This window comes from Pipistrellus hanaki, assembly GCF_964339955.1.
Source record: "Pipistrellus hanaki genome assembly, chromosome: 1".
NCBI lineage: Eukaryota > Metazoa > Chordata > Mammalia > Chiroptera > Vespertilionidae > Pipistrellus > Pipistrellus hanaki.
The window spans coordinates 56,014,728-56,036,908 of NC_140503.1; the positions used below are offsets into that span (position 1 = coordinate 56,014,728).

The following is a 22,181-nucleotide window of genomic DNA, read 5'->3' on the forward strand; positions in this document are numbered from 1 at the left end:
CCCCCCGTGGTCATTTAGCTACTGGTTTTGTGTATCCAAGGTCTGAACTGGATAAGATGAATAAGGAGATGGCCGCTGTGCAGGAGAGTTACCTGGAAGTGTGCAGAGAGAAGGATGACCTAGAATCGGCTCTCAGGAAGACCATCGAAAGGGAGCAGCAAACGCAGGAGAAGGTACAGCCCCAGCTAATGCCATGTCCTTCAGCTGATTGCCCCGGGCCTCGCTGTTGTCATTGAACCCAGCGCACTTGTTCTCCTGTGCAAGGGGGAAGGCATACATAGAAATCTCTTTTCTTCTGGCTATTTCACACTAATATAGCTCACTTGATACATTTAAGTGTTGAGATGATAATTAAAACCTTAGTAGAAATTGGCCTACATATAGGAGAAAATAATTCTGCTGTATCGATTCTTTCCTAAGAGGCAAAAACGAGTTCTAAAAATAGGAGTGGGCCCTGACTGGTTTGGCTCAGTGGATAGAGCCTACGGACTCAAGAGTTCCAGGTTCGATTCCAGTCAAGGGCACTTTGGTTGCGGGCACATCCCCAGTGGGCTGTGTGCAGGAGGCAGCTAATCGATGTTTCTCTCTCATCGATGTTTCTAACTCTCTATCCCTCTCCTTTCCTCTCTGTGAAAAATCAATAAAATATATTTAAAATAAATAAATAAATAAATAAATAAATAAATAAATAAATAAATAAATAAATAAAAATAGGAGTGGACCCGACTCACTTTGAGTCTGAAACCCGGGATCCTCATTTTGCATTTGCTTGTGGGCCGCTCAGTCCTCTGAGCCCGGTACAGAGTATTCCTTCAGGGGCATTTTTCTCCGGCCCATTTCTCCACCAGTTTCTGAGCATCGTTGCATTCTGGGGGGCACAGTGGTCACATGAATTTGGGTTTCATGTCAGGGAAGGGTGGCATGGTGGCTGTGGAGAGAAAGGTCAGTGTCAGTGTGGCCTCTCAGGGAAACGGGAGGGGCTACCGTGTGCTCTGCTCCTCCCTTCCTGACTCTTCCAAGCGGGAATTGCTGAGTGTCCAGAGTCCGATCACATGGAAAGAGGCGCACCTCCTCTTTTCTTCCCTGTCCTCAGCGTCGCATCCAGACACGATTCTCACTCCCACCTTGGACCAGGTACAGACCAGTTTGAAAGCCACCTGCGTCTAGATTAGAAAATATTTTTAAAGGCCTGAGTAAATGTTCTAAACAGTTTTTGAATAAGTCACATTAAAGCAAGGCCTTGCTACCACAGACTTAAAGAGAATCGTAAAGAGCAGGTTAGGAATTCTTTCATTTAATATTTTGATTATTTTTGAGTAGGTTAATATGGTAAAAAAAAAAAAAACACACAAAAAAAAACATGTCATGTATAATTCTAAAGGGAGCTGTTTAAATATAGTACTGGAAGTGTAAAAGTTAGACGGGATCTTAAATTACCTAGAAGTTAAAAACTTAGCTTTTAGTAATGTTATAAAAATTAAAATAGATCTCTAGTGTGATTCTTTCTTTTTTTAATTCTTTCTATATCTATCTATATCTATATCTATCTATCTATCTATCTATCTATCTATCTATCTATCGAGAGAGACTGAGAGAGAGTAGTATGACCTTTATATGGCTTAAGAGTCTTTATAAGCCAGTCAGGACAGAATTTCTTTAAGTTTAAGAGACTTTAATTATTTCATATCCTCCAGAGCTAGGTAAAGATATACCAAACTGTTTTCCTAATATATATATATAGTTTGCCCTATTTTTATTGATTTCAGAGAGGAAGGGAGAGGGAGAGAGAGAGAGAGAAACATCAATGATGAAAGAGAATCATTGATTGGCTGTCTCCTGCATGCTCCCTACTAGGGATCGAGCCCACAACATGGGCATGTGCCCTTGCCTGGAATTGAACCTGGGACCCTTCAATCCATGGGCTGCTGCTCTATCTACTGAGCCAAACCAGCTGGGGCCTATGATATATTTCACACACATACAATGGAAGAATGTTATTAGACTCTGGAAAAAACTAAGTAACTTTTTGGGTAGCCCTTCTCTGCTGGGCATAAGCCATATTTCCTGTGGCTGAGCTTCAGGTCAGGGACTTAGTCTGGATACAGAATTTATAAGACAGTCAAAACCAGGAGTCCAAAGTTTCATTTGTTTCATCTGTGCTCTGTTCTGAAACAGTTATTGAATCCAGCTGGGGGTTAAGTAGGAGCTCAATTCCAAGTTCTAAAGCTTTATTAACACAGAACTTTCCTCATGTTAACCTGGCTTGTTCAGAGAAAGGGGAAAAAAGTCATGCACACAGAGCTCTTCAGACTCATAAACAAGGCGGAGATATTAAATAGTCCCATTCATAATGCCATCCCTGTACACATTAAGGCTCATATATTTAGTTATAATACATGCTAAGTCCTTACAAGATAGAGGGGTTTTTGCAGTTTGAGCCATGCAAAACAAGTGCTTTAAAACTATCCAAATATTTCTTTCCCTTTAGTGGTACAACTTTCGGAATAGATATTTCTGTAATATCTTCAGATGGCGGATCCCTATACCCAATAAATTTACTATTTTTTTCTCTGTGAAGAGAGGGAACAAGGGTTTCCTCACTGTGGCGAATTGCAGAAATGGCCAGACCTTTTTCCTACCCCTGAATGCATGCCCCCTTGCGGCGTGATGTGGTTCTTCTCAATAAGAGGCAGAGACTCTCATCCTTGAGTTTGCCCTTGGCCACATGACTGACTTTGGTCATTGGGAAGCACTGATGCATTGTGGCTTTTGGAAGGTTGGTGCTCTTAGGAACCCTGTGGCCACCCCCATGTGAGTGATCTGGGATAACCTGTTGGATGATGACACATGTGATCACGTCATCGCCATTGTCCTTGCAGACTCCGCGCTAACTACCGGACGTGTGAGGCCAGCTTAGACCCTGCAGCCCCAGTTGCCTGCAGAGACCAGTTGTATTGGCTTAGACCAGAATCAAGCCCTGGCTGACCCACAGTTTCATGAGAAATAAGAGAAGTTTGTTATTTTAAAATCACTTAATTTTAGCTGGTTTATGAGGTAGCAAAATTAACTTTATATACCCACAAACACAGAAAATTGGTAGCAATTTTCTGCTGTGAATCAAAAGGAAATGCAGGTACAAATGGGGAAAATCTCCTGAGGGATAGACATATACACAGAGAGGAAAACTTGCGGATTTCTTCTATAGTCAAACAAAAAATATAATACCAGTGTTATGTGGCAATTTTCTCACCTATTTGGTGCAGCTGCAGTCCCCATGACCTGATTGTGAGGAAATAGGTCTCTTGCTCACTGGAGAATTTCCAAAATCACAGAGCACTGAACATAGAGATCATCTAGTTGGCATGTGCCATGGTGGGGAGGAATCAGATAGCAATTAAGACGGAACTAGTCTAGGTCAGCTGTGAGCCAGAAAAGACCCAGACTACCAGTGTGACAGAAGAGCTCCAATCCCAGGAATGCCACACTGTCCTTTCTTTGAGAGTCCAAAAAAAAAACCACACGGGGGACCAGAGAGGAAGGATATAGCCTTTATTACCTACACATGGAGAAGACCCCACGGCAGGAATGTTCCCGCCCTCACCCAGGGTTAGGCAGGGGCTTACCTAGAGGAGAGGGGCAGGTGCCATTTATGGAACGGCTTGCATGCAGGCCGAGGACAGAGAGTCTGGTGAGACTCGTAGGCTGTCAAGGACAAAGCACCTGAGTATGTGCCACTCTGCTTCTTGTGGCTGCTGGCCAGGTGGACACCGTTCAACTGACTGAAAGGGGGAATCGGGCTTTGTCCTCGCATGATCCCACAACTCAGGTAGTCATGAGTCAGAAATAATACCAAGAGAGAGGCAGAGCAAAAGCTGGGTGCTGCGTGGCAGTCGGTGTGTGGAGTGTGCGTCTCTGCCACTGCGGTTTGTTGGCATCTGTATGTGACTCCTCACGGCCTTTCTGTGATCCTCCGGAAGACTGTTTCTGAACATTTTCAAACAAACGCTCTTAAATAATTTTGACCCCTGTGAGGCATCTTATTTGCAATGATGTAACATCTTGCAAGGGATTCCCATTTTCAGATACACTGGGTTCCTAGAGTGAATAGAGAATGTTGTATGAATAGTTCAAAAACTGACACCTGACATTTCGTATCTGCTAATGCTTTAGCTAGTCTTGATAGAAACATTTTGTCGTTGACAATGAAAAACACCCAGTTAGGATTTATCACAGGATGCTTAGCTTAGTATGGAGCAGTGATTTTTGGCTCATCTCGAAATGTAAGGCTTTCAGAAATGTAAATTTTTTCTGGGCTAAGATATCTGATGAATCCCATGATGGTGGGATGTAAATGTATATTTCAGTTTTATTTTTTAAAAAGAGTATTTTGTCTTCTGGGACTGTATTTATATATTAGGTGTTTTTCTGTTGATAGAGCCATCATGATTTTTTTAATCCAATATTGAGATGCATGCCGGCTTTTTACAAGCAACTTATTCAGCCAATTGACTTGGCATTTAGAAAGGTCATTTGTTTCTGTTGCTGTTCTCTATTGCATACATGTAACCATTATTTTATAAATTTAACTTGAGAATATTAGTGCTATACAGAGATATTTACTTGGATTTTTGTTTAAAGAGACAGTTATTAAAAGAAAGAGAAGAATATATAAGCAAATTGCAGGTGGAACTTGTAGAAAAGTATCAAGATACCCTTATTACAGAAAAAACAAACAAGTGGCCAAAAAAACAGGAAAGTGATATTGAACAGCAGGTTAAAATGAAGTGATGTTAGCCAAAGCACACAGATAAGAAACAGAAAGAGGTGTAGGTTAAAATTTCTTTCTAGTCACCGTGTTTGAAAAATGTAGTATTAACTTTTGAGAATTTTTCCTGAACAAACATGTCCTGAACTTTTCATTGACAAATATATAATAACTCATTATACTTTTCAGAATTGGGCTATTAGTAGCTTAGACCAATTTTATTTTAAAAAACTAGAGGCCCGGTGAAATTCGTGCACGGGGGTCAGGGGTGTCCCTCAGCCCAGCCTGCACCCTCTCCAATTTGGGTGCACTTCAACACACAAGATGGCCGTCCCCATGTGGACCACCACAAGATGGCCACCACAAGATGACCAGCAGGGGAGGGCAATTGGGGGTGACTATGTCATCAGGGGAGGACAGGTGGCAGGGGAGGGCAGTTAGGGGCAATCAGGTCAACAGGGGAGCAGTTAGGCATTGATCAGGCTAACCACAGGGAGTGGTTAGGGGGTGATCAGGCTAGCAGGCAGAAGCAGTTAGAGGCAATCAGGAATGCAAGCAGGCGAGTGGTTGGGAGCCAGCAGTCCTGGATTGTGAGAGGGATGTCCGACTGCCTGGATAGGCCCAGGGGGATCGGGCCTAAACAGGCAGTTGGACATCCCTCGAGAGTTCCAGATTGGAGAGGGTGCAGGCTGGGCTGAGGGACACCTCTTCCCCCAACCCCTGTGCATGAATTTCATGCACCGGGCCTCTAGTTTAATATAACAAACAAAATTCTCATGTGTTCTAGTGAGTAAAATTAGGCTTATTAATTAGCGTGCAGAGTGCCTGCTTTGTGGAAAGCCTTGTGTTGATGGGAAACACATATTAATAGCAAAAGTTTTTCCCTTCCCCTTCTCTTTCCTTCCCTCCCTTCTTCCCCCTCTCATCTCCTCCTCTTCTCTTTCCCTCTCTCCCTCTCTGCTTCTCTCCCTCTCTTTTATTTCTCTTCTTATTCCTTTCTTCCTATCATGCCATCTTGGTATCAGCAATGCCAAAGCCTCCAGCAGGTTGCATCTTGAGAGCAAGAAAGCCTGACGTACTTAAATTTTCCATGTGATTTATGTCACGTAGATAAGGTCAAAGAATAATTTTCAGGAATTACTTGAGAACATATTTCCACAGACTTCATTTCCAAACCTCATGTAATTATCACAACAATGTCTAGATGGTTTTCAAACACAGCTGTGGCTGCCTTTTTTGGCTATCTATTCTAGTTTTTACTAATAATGATTTGAATATTTTTCTTTTGAAAACAGATGAAAGAAGAACTTTTTCAACAGATTGAAAAGGAGTGGCAGGCTAAGCTGGCTCAGACTGCAAAACCAATGAAAAAAACAACCTCTGACTGTTACAGTCAGACGGACCAGGTAGCTGCCAAAGATGCTGTTTCCCAAGAAGAGATGGTGATGGTGACAAAAGTACAGGAGCAGGGGGCCCAGCAGGGTCTAGAGCAGGAAAAGGACAGAGCTATCAAGGCAGCCCTGAAGAAACTCGAGGTTGAATTGGAACTCAAATATTGTGAAAATGTTGCCAAACAGGTAATAGGTTTATTTTAGTACAATTATTGGAACTGCTTGTCTATTAGCAAAAGCCTATCAAATGCTATCACTGCACCTGTTCATATACTTTTAAATGTTTGTGCATTCTAGGGTAGTGAATACCTATGCGGTTCCTAAAATTGTCCTCATGATGTTTCTGTTATAAAAACTGTTACCCCTCAATGTTTCTCTATATTCTTTCTGTTGACAAAATGTTTGCTCCTCTGAGGTTACTCTGAGCATTCAGAAAGCTAAGGTTAAACACGCTGTTTTTTTCAGCTGAATTAAACACAATTTAATTATGCATCTTTCCTGTCTAACTGTATAGAAAACATTCCACCAGGTAGCTGTAGATAAACTAACGTAAAGTGAAAAGTGTTTAACCATGTTTGTGCTGAGACTTGTGGAGTTAAATAAGCAGGGATGTGGTCTGCAAATCATATCTTCTGCCCCAGAGTGGTGCCCTTCCCTCCCCTGGGACACACCCAGAAAACTGTTTCACTGTTAACTGGGGCTGGTCACTTCATTTCCAAGAACTGTCATACCAAGAAAAGGACAGCTCTGTGTGCACAGAATAAAGATGAGCTGTTTGTTTTATTAATCACAGCACTTCTTGAATTTTTTGGTCCCAGGCTACCTTTACTTCCCTCCTCTGCTGACCTGGTCGCCCCTAACTGCCCTCCCCTTCAGGGTTGATCGCCCCCAACTGCCCTCCCTTGCAGGGCTGGTTCCTCTCAACTGTGTTCCCTTGCAAGCCTGGTCCCTCCCAACAACCCTCCCCTGCTGGCCATCTTGTGTCCACATGGGGGCAGGATCTTTGACCACATGGGGCAGCCATCTTGTATGTTGGAGTGATGGTCAATCTGCATATTGCTTTTTTATTAGATAGGATTATTTATTGTGTATTTATTATTTAAAACTATTATTAAAAGTCTTAAGATAGTAACCTGAAGTAACATTTTGAAAAACATATTCAGCTTTTTCTGAATACTTGAAAATTCTGTCTGCTTGATAAATTGTTCTACATGATGTTGCAGGGCATCCTTAAAGCCTGGAAGCATAGGCAAACACATGTAATGGTATCAAGGATATCTTCCGTCAGTTAAAATAATTTTCTGAAATGTTTACTGTAAGACTTGACCAGAGCAAGAAAATACTCTGTCAGCAAAGAGACATGTTTAAGGGTTCAGTTATAGATCAAGCTCAAGTATAGCTCAAGAAAAGCAAATAGCATAGTATAGTAGAAAGGGAATTGCATATGAACTTTTTAAGGAATATAAATTTCTATAGGTACTTTACCTTTTCCCCATATTTTTAACTCTTTGGAATTTACCTAGAACTGTATTTGACATTTTAGTGAGGAATACAGCTTCTTATATCAGGAGCACTTTTGTGTGTATGTGTGGATATACTGTATGTGTGTGTGTATCTGTGTGTTTCAAAACAAGAATAAGGAATGTTTATTTAATAAATGATCTTGTAATAGATTTATAAGCAGATTAGCCTTCTAATTCATCAAGTCTTAGATTTTTGCCTGAATTGATGTACTACCCTTATTCTTTAGTCACAAACTCATTCTTGACTGCAGGAAAGTATGCCAGGTATAAGGCTCTAAACTGTATTGGTGTTTGCGTGTGTGTGTGCGTGTGTGTGTGTGTGTGTGTGTGTGTGTATGGTGTGAGGACTGAGAAGGGCGTAGGTGTATTGATTGGACAGTAGCTAGTACCAAGCAGCCCTTCTGTCTGTCTTCTCCTTTTCCTAAGATACATAGGGAAATGGCAATTGGTACTTTGTATAGAGCTTTCTAAAATAGTACTGGCCACCAAACATGTATAGGCCCTCACTTCCTGTTGTGGCATCTGCATGGGACAGTACGGGAAGTTTAGAACAGATGGATTAGACTCCTCTCTTTGGAGTTAGGGGAGGTACTTGAAGCCAGTTGTAACTGTGATGTAGTACAGTGCAGTGTAACATACACATGCCATCATAGTTGCTATTTGCAAATGGGGTCCTTTTGAAGTTTTATAACCCCCTTTAACCTCTTTCTCTTGCAATATCCTGCAGGTAGAAACAGCTGTGCAAAATGCTCGCCATCGATGGCTGGAAGAACTGCCTGAGCTTGCAGAGTATAAAGCACGTGTCAGAGCGGAACAGAAGAGGTGGGAAGAACAGCAAGAGGTCTTCGTGGCCAAACGGGTAAGAACTCCTCCTGGGAAGGGCCCCTCCTGCCCTGTTCTCTCATCTCAGCCCTGGAAATTGGTGCCGAGTCACAGGGTTGTTGGAGGGTTAAATGAGATAATGCATGTTGAATGGTCCCTGTTCTCCTTGTCATCAAGTTGCTCAGGGAGAGGGAATGTATTTAGGAAATCTTTAAACTCATAGAATCAGGAAGTTTTACCTGTGAAACTCAGTTGCACTCTGTCTTGCCAGATCTTTAGGAGAAATTGAGGACAGGTGTTTATTTGTTTACTAGCTATTCAAAGTCCTTTCACCTGCTTAAAGATTTATTTATTTATTTATTTTTCTGTATAAGTAGTAGTCTTCTTATAACATACTAGAGGCTCGGTGTATGAGATTCGTGCACTGGGGAAGGGGGGGGGTGGTCCCTTAGCCCTGCTTGAGGGGAGTGGGCCTAAACTGCAGTTGGACATCCTTAGTGCTGCTGCAGAGGCGGGAGAGGCTCCCACCACGGCCGCTGCGCTTGCCAGCTGTCAGTCCAGCTTGTGGGTGGGAGTGCATTGACCACCACGGGGCAGCTCCTGCACTGAGCAGCTGCCCCCTGGTAGTCAGTGCTCATCATAGTGACTGGTCATTCTGTCGTCGGTTGATTTTCATATTACCCTTTTATTATATAGGGTTCTTCTTGATAAACAGTCAATCTAACTCTCCTTTTCAAAGATCTCATGTTCCTTCACTGTAATAATTTGTATTTTCCTAGTGTAAATCAGTTCTTATCAAAATGCCATCAAACTGAACATAGTCTTGAAATTTGACCCTATGATTCTAACATTTATTGGAAAACTAAAAGGACCAGATATATTTTTTTAATGTTCTAGAAAAGAAATAGTAGTCCAACCCTAACATAGAATATATTGGAAAGCAATAATTCTGATAGTAAAGTGTCACAAATACAACATTCTTTTTCATTTAGTAAAATACAGACTTCAGAGTTAGGCCCAACTGTGAATAAAACATAAGTAAATTATTTCAAAAACAACAGAATGATAAATAATATTATAATAAATACTCTTCTGACAGCCAGATAACACTTGGGAAAAGTTAAGTTTACCTACACCCTGCATTACCATAAAATCTAGGTTGATTAAAGAGTTTTGTTTTTTTATTTTCCATTGATTTTTAAAAATTTATATTTATTGTTGAAAGTACTAGAGATGTCTCCTATTTTTCCCCATTGATCCCTCCACTCCACACCTGTTACCCCCCAAGCCTTCCATTGCTTTTTAGAGAGGGTAGATGAGAGGAAAAGAGAGAGAAAGAGAGAAAGAAAGAGGAACATCGATGTGAGAGAGGGCACATAGATTGATTGCTTCCTGTACACACCCCAACTGGGAGCAGGTATGAAACCTGCAACCCAGGTACATTCCCTTTATTGGGACCCTTTGGTTTTCAGGCCTAACCACTGAGCAATGCCAGCCAGGGGTAAGGAGTTATTTTTAAAAATTAAATCAGATATTTTAGATAAGTATCATAATAAAATTTGAGGCAACAGACTCAGTAACAAAGACAAATAGGATAAAATACGTGCAAACCTTTAAAACATTTTTACTTGTAATAAAAAATAACAAAAAAGATGATAAAAAATGAGGAAAATAAATGAATCAAACAGGAGCAGCATTATTACTATAATAGTATATGTTAAGAAAAAAAGCATCCATGAATAAGTGTGCCAAAGATAATCCTATATAATAAAGAGGTATATGCAAATTGACCATCACACAAGATGGCCACCTCCATGTGGTTAAAGATGGCTGCCCCCAAGTAGATACAAGATGGCCACCACAAGAGGCCGGCAGGGAAGGGTATTTAGGAGCGACCAGGCCGGCAGGGGAGGGCAGTTAAGGGCAATTGGGCTGGTAGGAGAGGGCAGTTAGAGGTAACCAGGCTGGCAAGGGAGGGAAGTTAGGGGTGATTGGAGCAGCAAGAGGGGGACAGTTGGGGGCGACCAGGCCTACAAGGGAGGATAATTAGGGGCAACCAGGCCGGCAGGGGAAGGCAGTTAGGGGTGACCAAGCTGGCAGGAAGGGCAGTTAGGGGCAACCAGATTGGCAAGGGAGGGAAGTTAGGGGTGACCGAGCCAACAGGAAAGGGTAGTTAGGGTGACCAGGCTGGCAGGGGAGGGCAGTTAGGCATGGAACAGTCTGGCAGGGGAGTGGTTAGTGGGGGATAAGGCTAGCAGGCAGAAGCGGTTAGGGGCAATCAGGCAGGTGAGCGGTTGGGAGCCAGCAGTACTGGATCATGAGAGAGATGTCCAATTGCCTGTTTAGGCCCAATCACACTGGGCAGCCGGACATCTCTCGAGGGGTCCCAGATTGGAGAGGGTGCAGGCTGGGCTGAGGGACACCCCCACCCCTCCCATGCACAAATTTCGTGCACTGGATCTCCAGTGAACAAATCATTTTCTTGAGAATTCCAAACAGCAAAAACCAATGGAAAAAACATTCATACCCACAAGATTGGAAACATGCAAACTAAGCCAAACTTCAGGTGCCATTTTGTGCCAAGTGTATAGATCCTCTCTTCTTAGCTGTAATACACAAAACATCACGGATTGTAGTATCAAGCATGTGCTACTGTTCCAATGTCACAACCACTTTGGATAATAATGTGCATGACAGACATTATAAATGATTCACACATTGTATTTGCAATCTTATTCCATGAATTCCTTAAGGAAATAATCCAACATAAATAAGATGTTTTAATCTAGCTTTAAGTCATGTGGCAGTACCTGGGTGCTTGTTACATTATTCTCTATACTTTTCACTTTGTTGAAATAGTTCGAAAGGAAATTTAGGAGGCAGAGAGAAAGAGGAAGTAATAGGATATTATGCATATGTGTCTCATAGCTGAAGAGTAATAAAGTTGGGTAGAATATAGAAATCAGAAAAGAGGTCATTCCTTAAGAACGCAGAGCCCTGCACATATGTGGATGCAGAAATATAGAGACGAGAGGACAGTGTGTTGCTTCTCAAACTTGAGCAGGCACAAGAGTCACCTGGAGGGTTTGTTAAAGCAGATTCCTGGGCTCTTCTCCTGGAAATCTGATTTGGAGGGTCTCGAGTGAGACTTGAGAATTTGCATTTCAGACAGGCTCCCCACTAACATGACACTGCTGGTCTTTGGACCACACGTGGGTGGAAGTTGCTCGATTGAGATAATTATTCAGCCACAGAACAATGTTAGTGTGTTGGGCATCCATCCTCAAACCACAGGGGGCAGGCAAGGTCCAGTTTCCTAGCACTGGCTAGAGAGGCAAGTTTTTGCAGGATTAGAGTGTTCATCAACTGTGTGGAAATTTAAAGCCATTTCCCAGAGTCAAGAAGTAGTCAGGTTGGTTTGGCGGTCCCCACACTTTGCTGCACATTGGAAAACCTTGAGGATTTTAAAAAAATATATTGTTGCCTGGCTCCCACTCCCACACTTTATGTTCTACTTGGTATGGGGTGTGGCTCAGGCGTCGGGGATTTTAGAAGGTGCTTAGGTGACTCAAATATGCAGCAAAGTTGGGAACCACTGAGTCAACAAATGCTGTCCGATGCTCCTTGTAAAACTTCCTGTGAGAGGATGTGTGCTTTTAGTGAGCTTGGGCCGGCTACCCACATTCCGTAGGATCCACTACCTTCCCCTGCCACCTGGCAGTGATTTCCAAGCATCCATTGTGACATGACCTGTTTTCTCTAAAGCATTCTTTAAACATGTTTCATACACAACTGAACCATTCTGCTGGTAGCAGAAGAATTTTACTGTGAATTCTTTGTGGGTTCCTTTTAGTAAAGTAATTCAAATGCAATGACTTCAAAATTTTAAATTATCATATGCAACTATTTAAGAGCATACAATTGAATAAAGATATATAATGGGTTTATAATGTTTGCTATCCTATCTAAAATGAGGGAATATGCCCCAACCAGTTTGGCTCAGTGGATAGAGTGTTGGCCTGCAGACTGAAGGGTCCCATTTTGTTTATCTATCTATCTATCTATCTATCTATCTAGCTAGCTAGCTAGCTAGCTAGCTAGCTAGCTAGCTAGCTTGTAATGCTCACCAAGAAACATGGACTGGTTGCCTCCTGTATATGCCCTGACTGGGAATCGAAGCCACAACCTTTTGATGTGTTGGAATCACACTCCAATCACTTGAGCAGCCCGGCCAAGGCTATCCTGATTTTATTGCTGAGGAAACTGAGGCTCTAAGAAGTTGAGGAATGGGCCTAAGGTCCCAAAGCCAATTCCTGAGATCCCGCGGCAGTTGGCCTCAGAGCCCCTTCTGATAAGCACTCTGCTGTACTGGGCAGGATCAGAGCTAGAGCTGAGGCGCTTTGATTTGCTGTTACCTTTTGGTTACACACTCTATTTTCTGTTATCTACTATTTCTGTTCTGTTACAAAAGAAAATTAACCAAAAGAGGAGGGGGGGCGGCTAATCTTTTCTGTTTGCTATTGTCATTTAATGAACTGCATTACCATTAAAATTGCATTCAAATACAATTATGTTTGTCAGCAAGTAATTATGCAGGTATGTGTTATATTCCTAAATAACAATAAGATTTCCTTATGAGGCTGCTTTTGCTTTATGTAAATGATGCTTAATTTGTTTTGGGGGTTTAAATAAAATTTGAGACTGCATCTGTATAAAACAAGTGATATGGAATTTTTCCTAAAAATTAGCAGTCAATTAGAATTTTCCTAAAATTGATTTTGAGTAAACAATTACAAATGCATATTTTTGGTCAGTTTAAAGTTCTAATTCTTCATAAAGAAACTGTGCTTAGTTTAGTTTTTGTTTTTTGTTAATCCTCACCGGAGGACATTTTTTCCATTGATTCCTTTTATATATATATTGATTGATTTCGGACAGGAAGGGAGAGGGAGAGGGAGAGATAGAAACATCAATTATGAGAGAGAATCATTGCTCCACACTGGGAATTGAGCCTGTAATCCTGGGTATGTGTCCCGACTGGGAATTGAACCGTGACCTTCTGGTTCATAGGTTGATGCTCAACTACTGGGCTCCATTGATTATTTAGAGAGCATGAAAGATAAGGGAGGAGAGGGACAGAGAGAGAGAGAGAGAGAAACATGATATAAGAGAGACACATCAATTGGCTAATTCCTGCAAGTACCCAGACCAGGGCCAGAAATTGAACCTGAAACCCAGGTATGTGCCCTAGACCAGGAATAAAACCCCTGACCCTATGGTGTGCAGGCCGATGATCTGACCTCTGAGCTGTGCTAGCCAGGCCAGATATTTTGTTTTTTTAAATAATGTAAGATAAAATGTTAGGTGTCTTAAAATGAAGGAAAAGATCCTTAAGTATATTGTAAGAATGTTTTAGGAATAATATCTAAATTCACTGTTTCCCCTTAATTTTGATTCTAAATCTCTTACTAAGTTCAAAGGTTAACCCAAATAATTACTTTCATTTGTTTTTATTAATGAGGAGAGTCTTAAAGGTTTTTAAATGTACATTATGTCCTTTAGATATTGTTTGCTGTTTCTGAAGCTAAAGAGAAATGGAAAAGCGAGCTTGAAAATATGAAGAAAAATGTAACGCCTGGAAAGGAATTGGAGGAGAAGATTCATTCTCTTCAGAGAGAGCTGGAACTGAAGGACGAGGAAGTCCCTGTGGTTGTCAGGGCCGAGTTGGCAAAGGCCCGGAGTGAATGGAACAAAGAAAAGCAAGAAGAAATCCACAGAATTCAAGAACAAAATGAGCAAGATTACAGACAATTTTTAGATGATCATCGAAATAAAATTAATGAGGTGCTTGCAGCAGCTAAAGACGACTTTCTGAAACAGAAAGCCGAACTGCTGCTCCAGAAGGAGACAGAATTGCAAACCTGTCTAGACCAGAGTCGCAGGGAGTGGACTGTGCAGGAAGCCAGGCGGGTCCAGCAGGAAATCTGTCAGTATGAGGAGGACATTCTGACTGCCCTTGAGCTTCTGCTAAAGGATACCCCAAAGGAGCAAGCCTCCGGTTCAGAGGACAAGCAACTCTCAGAACTCGTGTCGACGTGTTCTTCAAAGTGGGCGTCCGTGCGATATTTTGAAAAACTAAAGGCCTGCATTCAGAAAGCACTTCAAGATATGCTCTCCCTACTTACGGAAAATGCCAACTCAGGATGGGAAAAGGTATGTGCCCAGGAAGTGAAAAGAGCTGTTAAACCAAGGGTGATTGTAGAAGTTGCATACGGTATTTTTTCCTTTCATTTTACAGGTGTAATAAATACTTGTGTGTTTTTTAACCAGTGGTTTAAAAACTTTTTGTAACAAATCCAAAGCATTGCATCCTTTCCCCCCCCCAAAAAATAATATTACTTCTTCATAGTGCCATAAATATAAGGCAGAGTTTTAACCCCCAGACATCTTTTTTTCCTAAAAAAAAATATATGTTATTCTTTGTAAGGGCCTGAGATTTCAGAAACTGAATAACTCTCATTCCTATTTTGTTTTTTCGGCATTGCCACTCCAAGAAATATGCATCATATTAAAGTAGGGTTTCTTGCCGAGACCGGTTTGGCTCAATGGATAGAGCGTCGGCTTGGGAACCAAAGGGTCCTGGGTTCGATTCTGGTCAAGGGCATGTACCTTGGTTGTGGGCATATCCCCGGTGGGGGGGTGTGCAGGAGGCAGCTGATCGATGACTCTCTCTCATCGATGTTTCTATTAATAACTCTCTATCTCTCTCCCTTCCTCACTGTACAAAATCAATAAAATATATTTTAAAAAAAATAAATAAAGTAGGGTTTCTTAAGAGCTTCTAAAGAGTTTAGAAACCTATTTCTTGCCCTCAAGGGATTTATATCTCATGTAGGCAAAAAAGTGCCAAACAGGTATAAAGAATATTAATGTAGAAACAAGCCAGTGGGGGCATGGCTTGCTCACACACACTCGGAAGCCCAGTTTGGCTGGTGTACTGTGTAATGGAATCATCGTATCCTTCTCACTGTGTAAGTACTCTCTGACACCAGCTTTGAGTTTGTGGGAACAGGTGATAAAATCACAGTCTTGCTCCCTTATGATTGAAGAAATTTGGTATGAGTGAAAAATTCAGAATAATATTCTAGGCATTGTGATCAGCCAGTTTCAACATTTGTACTTAGAGGAAGAAAAAACAAACCAGTATTATAAGGTTTGTCTGATAGAAGAGTTGAGATATAAGCTAATTCTGTCATATAGCGTGATTAAATATTTTCAAGGCAAGAATTGAACATTTGGTATTAATACCTCCTGGAAAGAGACATAAGCTAGGAAAAGAAATCTGAATTCCAGTCCCCTGCATGGGGATAACTAACTTATTATCTTGGGTAATCATATAGTATTGTTTATCACCTGAAAAAGAAAGTGCAGATCCCTTGGGTGCAGCTCAGCCTTTCTGCATTCCAGAATTGTAGAGCTGAAGAAACCCGAGAGATCAGTCCCCATTTCACTCCTGTCATTTTTTTGTTTTTGTTTTTTCTTTTAAATGCGTTTTTATTGATTTTAGACAGAAAGGAAGGGAGAGGGAGAGAGAGTTAAAAACATTGATGAGAGAGAAACATCATCATTGATTGGCTGTCTCCTGCATGCACCCCACTGGGGTTTGAGCTTGCAACATGGGGATGTCGCCCTGACCAGGAATCAAACCAATGATTTCCGGGTGCATAGGTCAACACTAAACTACTGAGTCATACCAGCCAGGCTCCAGTTGATATTTTTAATTCTTTTACTACTAGAGGCCTGGTGCACAAAATTTGTGCAGGGTGGGGTGGGGGGGGGCGTGTCCCTCAGCCCAGCCTGCACCCTCTCCAATCTGGGACCCTTCAGGAGATGTCTGACTGCCAGTTTAGACCCAGTCCCCCAGGAATTGTCAGACATCCCTCTCACAATCTGGGATTGCTGGCTCCTAACCTTTTGCCTGCCTGCCTGCCTGCCTGCCTGATTGCCCCTAACCTAAGGTGACCAGACGTCCTGCTTTTGGTGGGACAGTCCCGATTTTTGACAATTTGTCCTGTGTCCCACGGCGTTTTAAAGCAGTCCCGATTTTTTAAAACACCATGGGACGAGGGACAAATTGTTAAAAATCGGGACTGTCCCACCAAAAGCAAGATGTCTGGTCACCTTACCCTAACTGCTTCTGCCTGCCAGCCTGATCACCCCCTAACTGCTTCTCTGCTGGCCTGATTAACACCTAACTTCTCCTCTGCTGGCCCAATCACCCCCAACTGCCCTCCCCTGCCGGCCTGTTGGCTCCTAACTGCCCTCCCCTGCTGGCCTGATCTCGCCCCCAACTGCCCTTCCCTGCAGGCCTAATTGCCCCTAAGTGCCTCTGCCTGCCTGATCACCCCTAACTGCCCTCCTCTGCCAGCCAATTTGGTTCTGATTGGTCCATTTCTATGCCATTCAGTGTCAAAAACTCTGCCTCCTAGGCAGCCATTGATTCCTCACAGTTGACCCAGATTTGGTTCTGATTGGTCCGTTTCTATGCCAGTCAGTATCAAAAGCTCCACCTCCTAGGCAGCCACTGGCTCCTTGCAGTTCACCCAGATTTGAATCTGATTGGTCATTTTCTATGCCAGTCAGCATCTCCGGGCCTGATCATAGAGGCGGGGCTGATCAGCAGGCACCCCAGGCTGCTGGCCAGCTGCTGAACTGCTGACCTCTGGAAGAGAGAGAGGCTAATTTCCCTGCTTCTCTGTCTGTGCTGTGTCACTTAGCCACAATTCCTGCTGGTTTTTACAAACCAGAGTTATGGGGACTTCTCTTCCCTGCACTGGAACCCTGGGCTGACAGCTTTGATGTGGAGCTGGGACCCCTTGCTCCTCACAGGAGGCCTTCTCAGCCAAGATCTCCATCCCAATTGAAAACACGCATTGGACCAGCCGTTCTGCACCTCTGCCCCATCTACCAGTCTCAGTGTGGTTTCTTTAAGTTTTCTAGTTGGAGGCCTTTCATTCAGTCAGATTTTAGGCATTTCTGAATGATGGTGGTTCTATATTTTAGTTGTAATTCTGATGGGTTGTGGGAGGTGGTGAGTACCATGTTTACTTAAGCCACCATCCTCTCTATAGCTCAAATCTGATATTTTAAATTACTGATTTCAAAAGATGTTATTACCTACTAGTTGCTTTTAATTTAAGAATAATTGGGTGAGACTCCTTCCCCCAAGAAAATGTAACACCTTTCTTCTACCATTAATATGAAATCAAACCCGGGGTCTCTTTATAGGGCTTATAATTGTGCAAACAGTGTAAGATCATTTGTATGACTCAATGTGGCTAACATGTCTCTGGAGACAGAATCACGTAATTTGGCTAAGAACTTAGACTTTTGCGGCTTTAGTTGGGTGGGATCAGATTCCATTCCCAAGAAAAGGGTGGCTTTGAAATGCCTAATCTGGCGTTTGTCACAGAGTAATAATGACTTTTGCTCTTTTAAAGCTAACTCATTTCAGAACCTTGAGGTAAAGCAGTGATTATAAATTTGCAGTATAGGTGCCATAAATGTGAAGAGCTGTGATTGGTGATTTATAGTTTTTAGAGCTGTTCATGAAAAGTAAAATAGGAACACTGATCAACAGGTATATATTAAATAAGCCTCATTAAAAATAATTTAGATGATCAAAGGGTTTTTTTTAAAATGGAAAGGATGGCCTTAGTTGGTTTGGGTCAGTGGATAGAGCATCGGCCTGCAGACTGAAGGGTCCCAGGTTTGATTCCAGTCAGGGGCAAATGCCCTGGTTGTAGGCTTGATCCCCAGTAGGGGGCATGCAGAAGACAGCTGATCAATGATTCTCATCATTGATGTTTGTGTCTCTCCTCTATCTTCCTTCCTCTCTGAAATCAATAAAAATGTTTAAAAACAAAATAAATAAATAAATAAATACAATGGAAAGGATGAAATGAATTAAAAATCAAGTGTTCAAGGAAATGCACATATCAAAATATATTAACACAACATTTCATAGTTGATAAAAGAAAAGAGAAATATCAATTGGAATAAAAATTTCAAACAGACTTAAGGATGTGCATTCTATTTTTTCTTTCCACCAAAGTCAAATCAAAGGTAAGACCAAAAAGTGCTTCCTAAATTTTTTTTTTTTTGTTATCTTAGCTTTTCTCCACTTTTGAAACTGGGAACATTGACTGGGGGCTCCACTTTTATTACTCCTTTTGGCCTCAGCCTCATCTGTGTCCTCTTGAATGCTTGGAATTTGCCTCTTCTCTTTACTTGCTGATCCCTGCTCGTGGTGGGCATCTTAGGTAGGTTTCCTGACAGTCAGTTAAATGAGTTTCTCATCATCAAAATAAAGGCTTCTAGTATCAAGCATATACTATAATAGTATAATGTGTTTTAAGTAATTAAACAAGATAGCCCTCTCAAAATCATTCTTTGGGATTTAGTAGTTGTCCAAAATCTGAAAGTACTACCTTAAAAGAATGTCTCACCACGAATTAATTTAGTGGCTGTATTGCCTGTAACTGGATTAGAATGCAGAAAGTGTGCAATACATATTAGTGAGGAAATGGTCTTGTGCAAGGTGCTTCATTTAGGAGAGCCTCAGTTTCTCTTTTTAACATTGGGATTTAGCTGGCCTTCCTTTCAAAATGGCTGCATGTATTAGCATATTTAGAAACATAGCATATTTATGTAAGTTAAAAAAAAAACTTTTTTTTACTGTTGTTATTTTACTTAATTCATGGAAGGCAAAAGATCAGTGTTGTAGTTTCTAATGAATTTGATTCCTGCTGCAGTGAAAATGTTCTGGATTTTCAAGAGCAATTTTGATTTCACCTAGTCTGTCCATAAACTATTAAAATACTTCAAATTCATCTGTATCTCCTATCTGTCTCATAGTTGGCTACCAGTCCTCTGCCAGATAATATTCAGGGGTCTTCAAACTACGGCCTGCGGGCCACATGCGGCCCGCAGAGGAGTCTGATCCGGCCCGCCAGGTTTTTTGGGCAGTGAGCGCAGCTGAGGTGTTACAGTAGGAATTAGTAGTCCATATAGTCCGGCCCTCCAGCTCTCTGAGGGACCGTGATCTGGCCCCCACTTTAAAAAGTTAGAGGATCCCTGTATCTAATTTGTAAAATTAGAGAGATAGTTTGTAGTAATGACAGTATTCACATTAACACAATTGAAAAATATTGGTGATAGTATAGGCAAGATTTGTTTCAGGGTGATGTGTATGTGTATGTGTTTTAATATTAGCATGTTAAATAGAGAGTTGTGTGAAGACTTTTAGCAGGCATTAACTATAAAGCTAATTTGTTTCAGAGAAACATGGGTGTCACTGGGCGAGGAGACTTTGGAACCCTCATTGACCTTCCTGCACCCACGTCTGGACACCATGCTCAGACCTCGGCCTCAAAACAAACAGAAGCAGAAGCTGGTAATGGGGTTTGATTTCTACTGATCTTTGTAACATCCGTAACCATAGTTCCAGAGGGTTGCTTTGAAGATAAAAGGAGAGCAAAGATGTATATAGTTTTTGAGTGAACAAATGTGTAATGTTACTCCTACTTGATCTGTGACCTCCCCCTAAATTTCATTTTGCATTTAGAAGACAAAGTTGCCGTAGGCCCTCTTACATCTATTTTTCATGGCTTCCCCTCCATTCAGAAGTGATTCTGTTCAGAAGGAGAATAATGAGAATTTTAATGGCACTTTCATGTTTTTTTATTCCCTGTCTTTATTGAGAAATCAAGGTTTTCACATAAGAACATTGACAAATACTGGATAGTTTTTCATTCACATTACTGGTTTATTTTAACCATTTTTTTCTTTTTTAAAAATATATTTTTATTGATTTCAGAGAGGGAGAGGTAGAAACATCAGTGATGAGAGAGAATCATTGACTGGCTGCCTCCTGCAGCCCTCCCCTCCCACCCCTGTTGGGGATCGAGCCTGCACATGTGCCCTTGATTGGAATCGACCCCAGGACTCTTCAGTCCACAGGCCAACACTCTATTCACTAAGCCAAAGCAGCTAGGGCTCAACCATTTTTTTAATGGAAATGTTCCTGATTAGGATTTTGCTGATTTATTTGTGAGTTTCTTGTGGGCAGGGCCAGTGTTTTTATCTCTTCCTCCCCAACACAGAGTGAATGACACAGAATTTGCTTTTCTTGAGAATTGACAGTTTGACTTTTCCTTAATGACTTAGAATTGTCATTATGAAAAAGAATTAATGTGCTGTACTGCAGCCCCTTGAAGTTTTCAGAGGTCACAGGGCTTATATTCACTGAGCTTTGGAGCTAGGCTTGGCATGTCTTTTAGTAGCTTTCATCCCTTATAGGAGATTGACTCCTTGCAGCCTGCTCCTCCCCCTGCCCCCCCCCCCCAAACACACACACACACACACACACACACACACACACACACACACACAACACATGCACACTCTCTCTGTAACCTGAGAAGAACTAAGAATTGCCAGAGCAAATCATACGTACTAAGCCAATAACCTTAGTTTCCACACGTTTCTAATTCAGTAGGCAGTATTACCAGGAACCTTAGAGAACCTTTGCCTTGCCTAAGAAGTCAGTCAACAGATCTTTTTTCTCATTGTGCCTAGATCTTTTCCTCTTACTTCAAGGTTCTAGATGGTTGAGAATATCTAATTGCTAATTAGGTGCATGGTAATACCACCTTAATTTATATCTTGCTTCTTATTTTTCAGTGTCATTATATGTCTGTTGTTATATTTGGAATGGCCTGAGAATCATATTTTTGTGTGTGAAATGAGTAGTTTGGCTTTGGGAAATCCTGCCAATATGAGAGAAATTGGCCTAAGTCAAATCAGACTATAAACAAATTTATTTTTCTTTCTTCAGTCTTTTCCCCTAAAAACAAACACATTAACAAATTCATTAGAAAGGCTTAAATAATCCAAAACATATAGTAAGAGATAAAGTCCTTTACATCCCTCTCCCAGAGTGCTCCTGTTGACTGTTTGGTTATAGTCTTCTAACATCTCATTATTTTTAAGAGTAATTTAAACATTAATTATTAAATACTTGACACCATACAAAAAGTACATGTAATGCTTCTATAAGTAATGAGGGCTGACAACCAGGAACCGACTTTAAGACTTAAGAAATAGAACATTACCAATATTGTTAAAGACTGCTCCCCTCCAGTTTGTGTAGTTATTTATATATTTGTTTATTTGTCTGTCAACCCGTCCATCTGCTTATCTACTTACCAACTTGCCTACCTATCTGTCCGTCCATCTATCCATCCATCCATCCATCCATCCATCCATCCACCATCCATCTATTCCATTTTTGGTAGGATTACTGGTATGAATCATGAATTCATATTTTTAAAAACATATATATTTTAAAAATGTTTTATTGACTTTTTAGAGAGAGAGGAAGGGAGAGAGATAGAAATATTGATGAGAGAGGACCATCATCAATTAGCTGCCTCCTGCATGCCCCATACTGTGAATGGACCTACAACCTGGGCATGTGCCAGGTGACCTCTTGGTTCCTGGGTTGATGCTCAACCGTTGAGCTACACCAGCTGGGCTAAAATATATTTTATAATTCATTATTATATTTGGTGTTCAAATTCAGCTAATGGAGCCTCTTCAAATTGGCTCTCATGTCCT

At 41.4% G+C, this 22,181-nt stretch overlaps 1 protein-coding gene across 2 annotated transcripts in view; it reads left to right on the forward strand.

Annotated features, from left to right (window-relative positions):
* CEP152 (centrosomal protein 152) overlaps window positions 1-22,181 on the forward strand; it is an 85,886-nt gene that overhangs the window by 53,250 nt on the left and 10,455 nt on the right. For both annotated transcript variants that reach the window (XM_084884789.1, XM_084884788.1), the window contains 5 exons: window positions 41-173; window positions 6,061-6,342; window positions 8,407-8,538; window positions 14,064-14,714; window positions 19,842-19,956. In XM_084884789.1, the coding sequence (XP_084740915.1) occupies window positions 41-173; window positions 6,061-6,342; window positions 8,407-8,538; window positions 14,064-14,714; window positions 19,842-19,956 (1,313 nt within the window). The remainder of the gene's footprint in view (window positions 1-40; window positions 174-6,060; window positions 6,343-8,406; window positions 8,539-14,063; window positions 14,715-19,841; window positions 19,957-22,181) is intronic.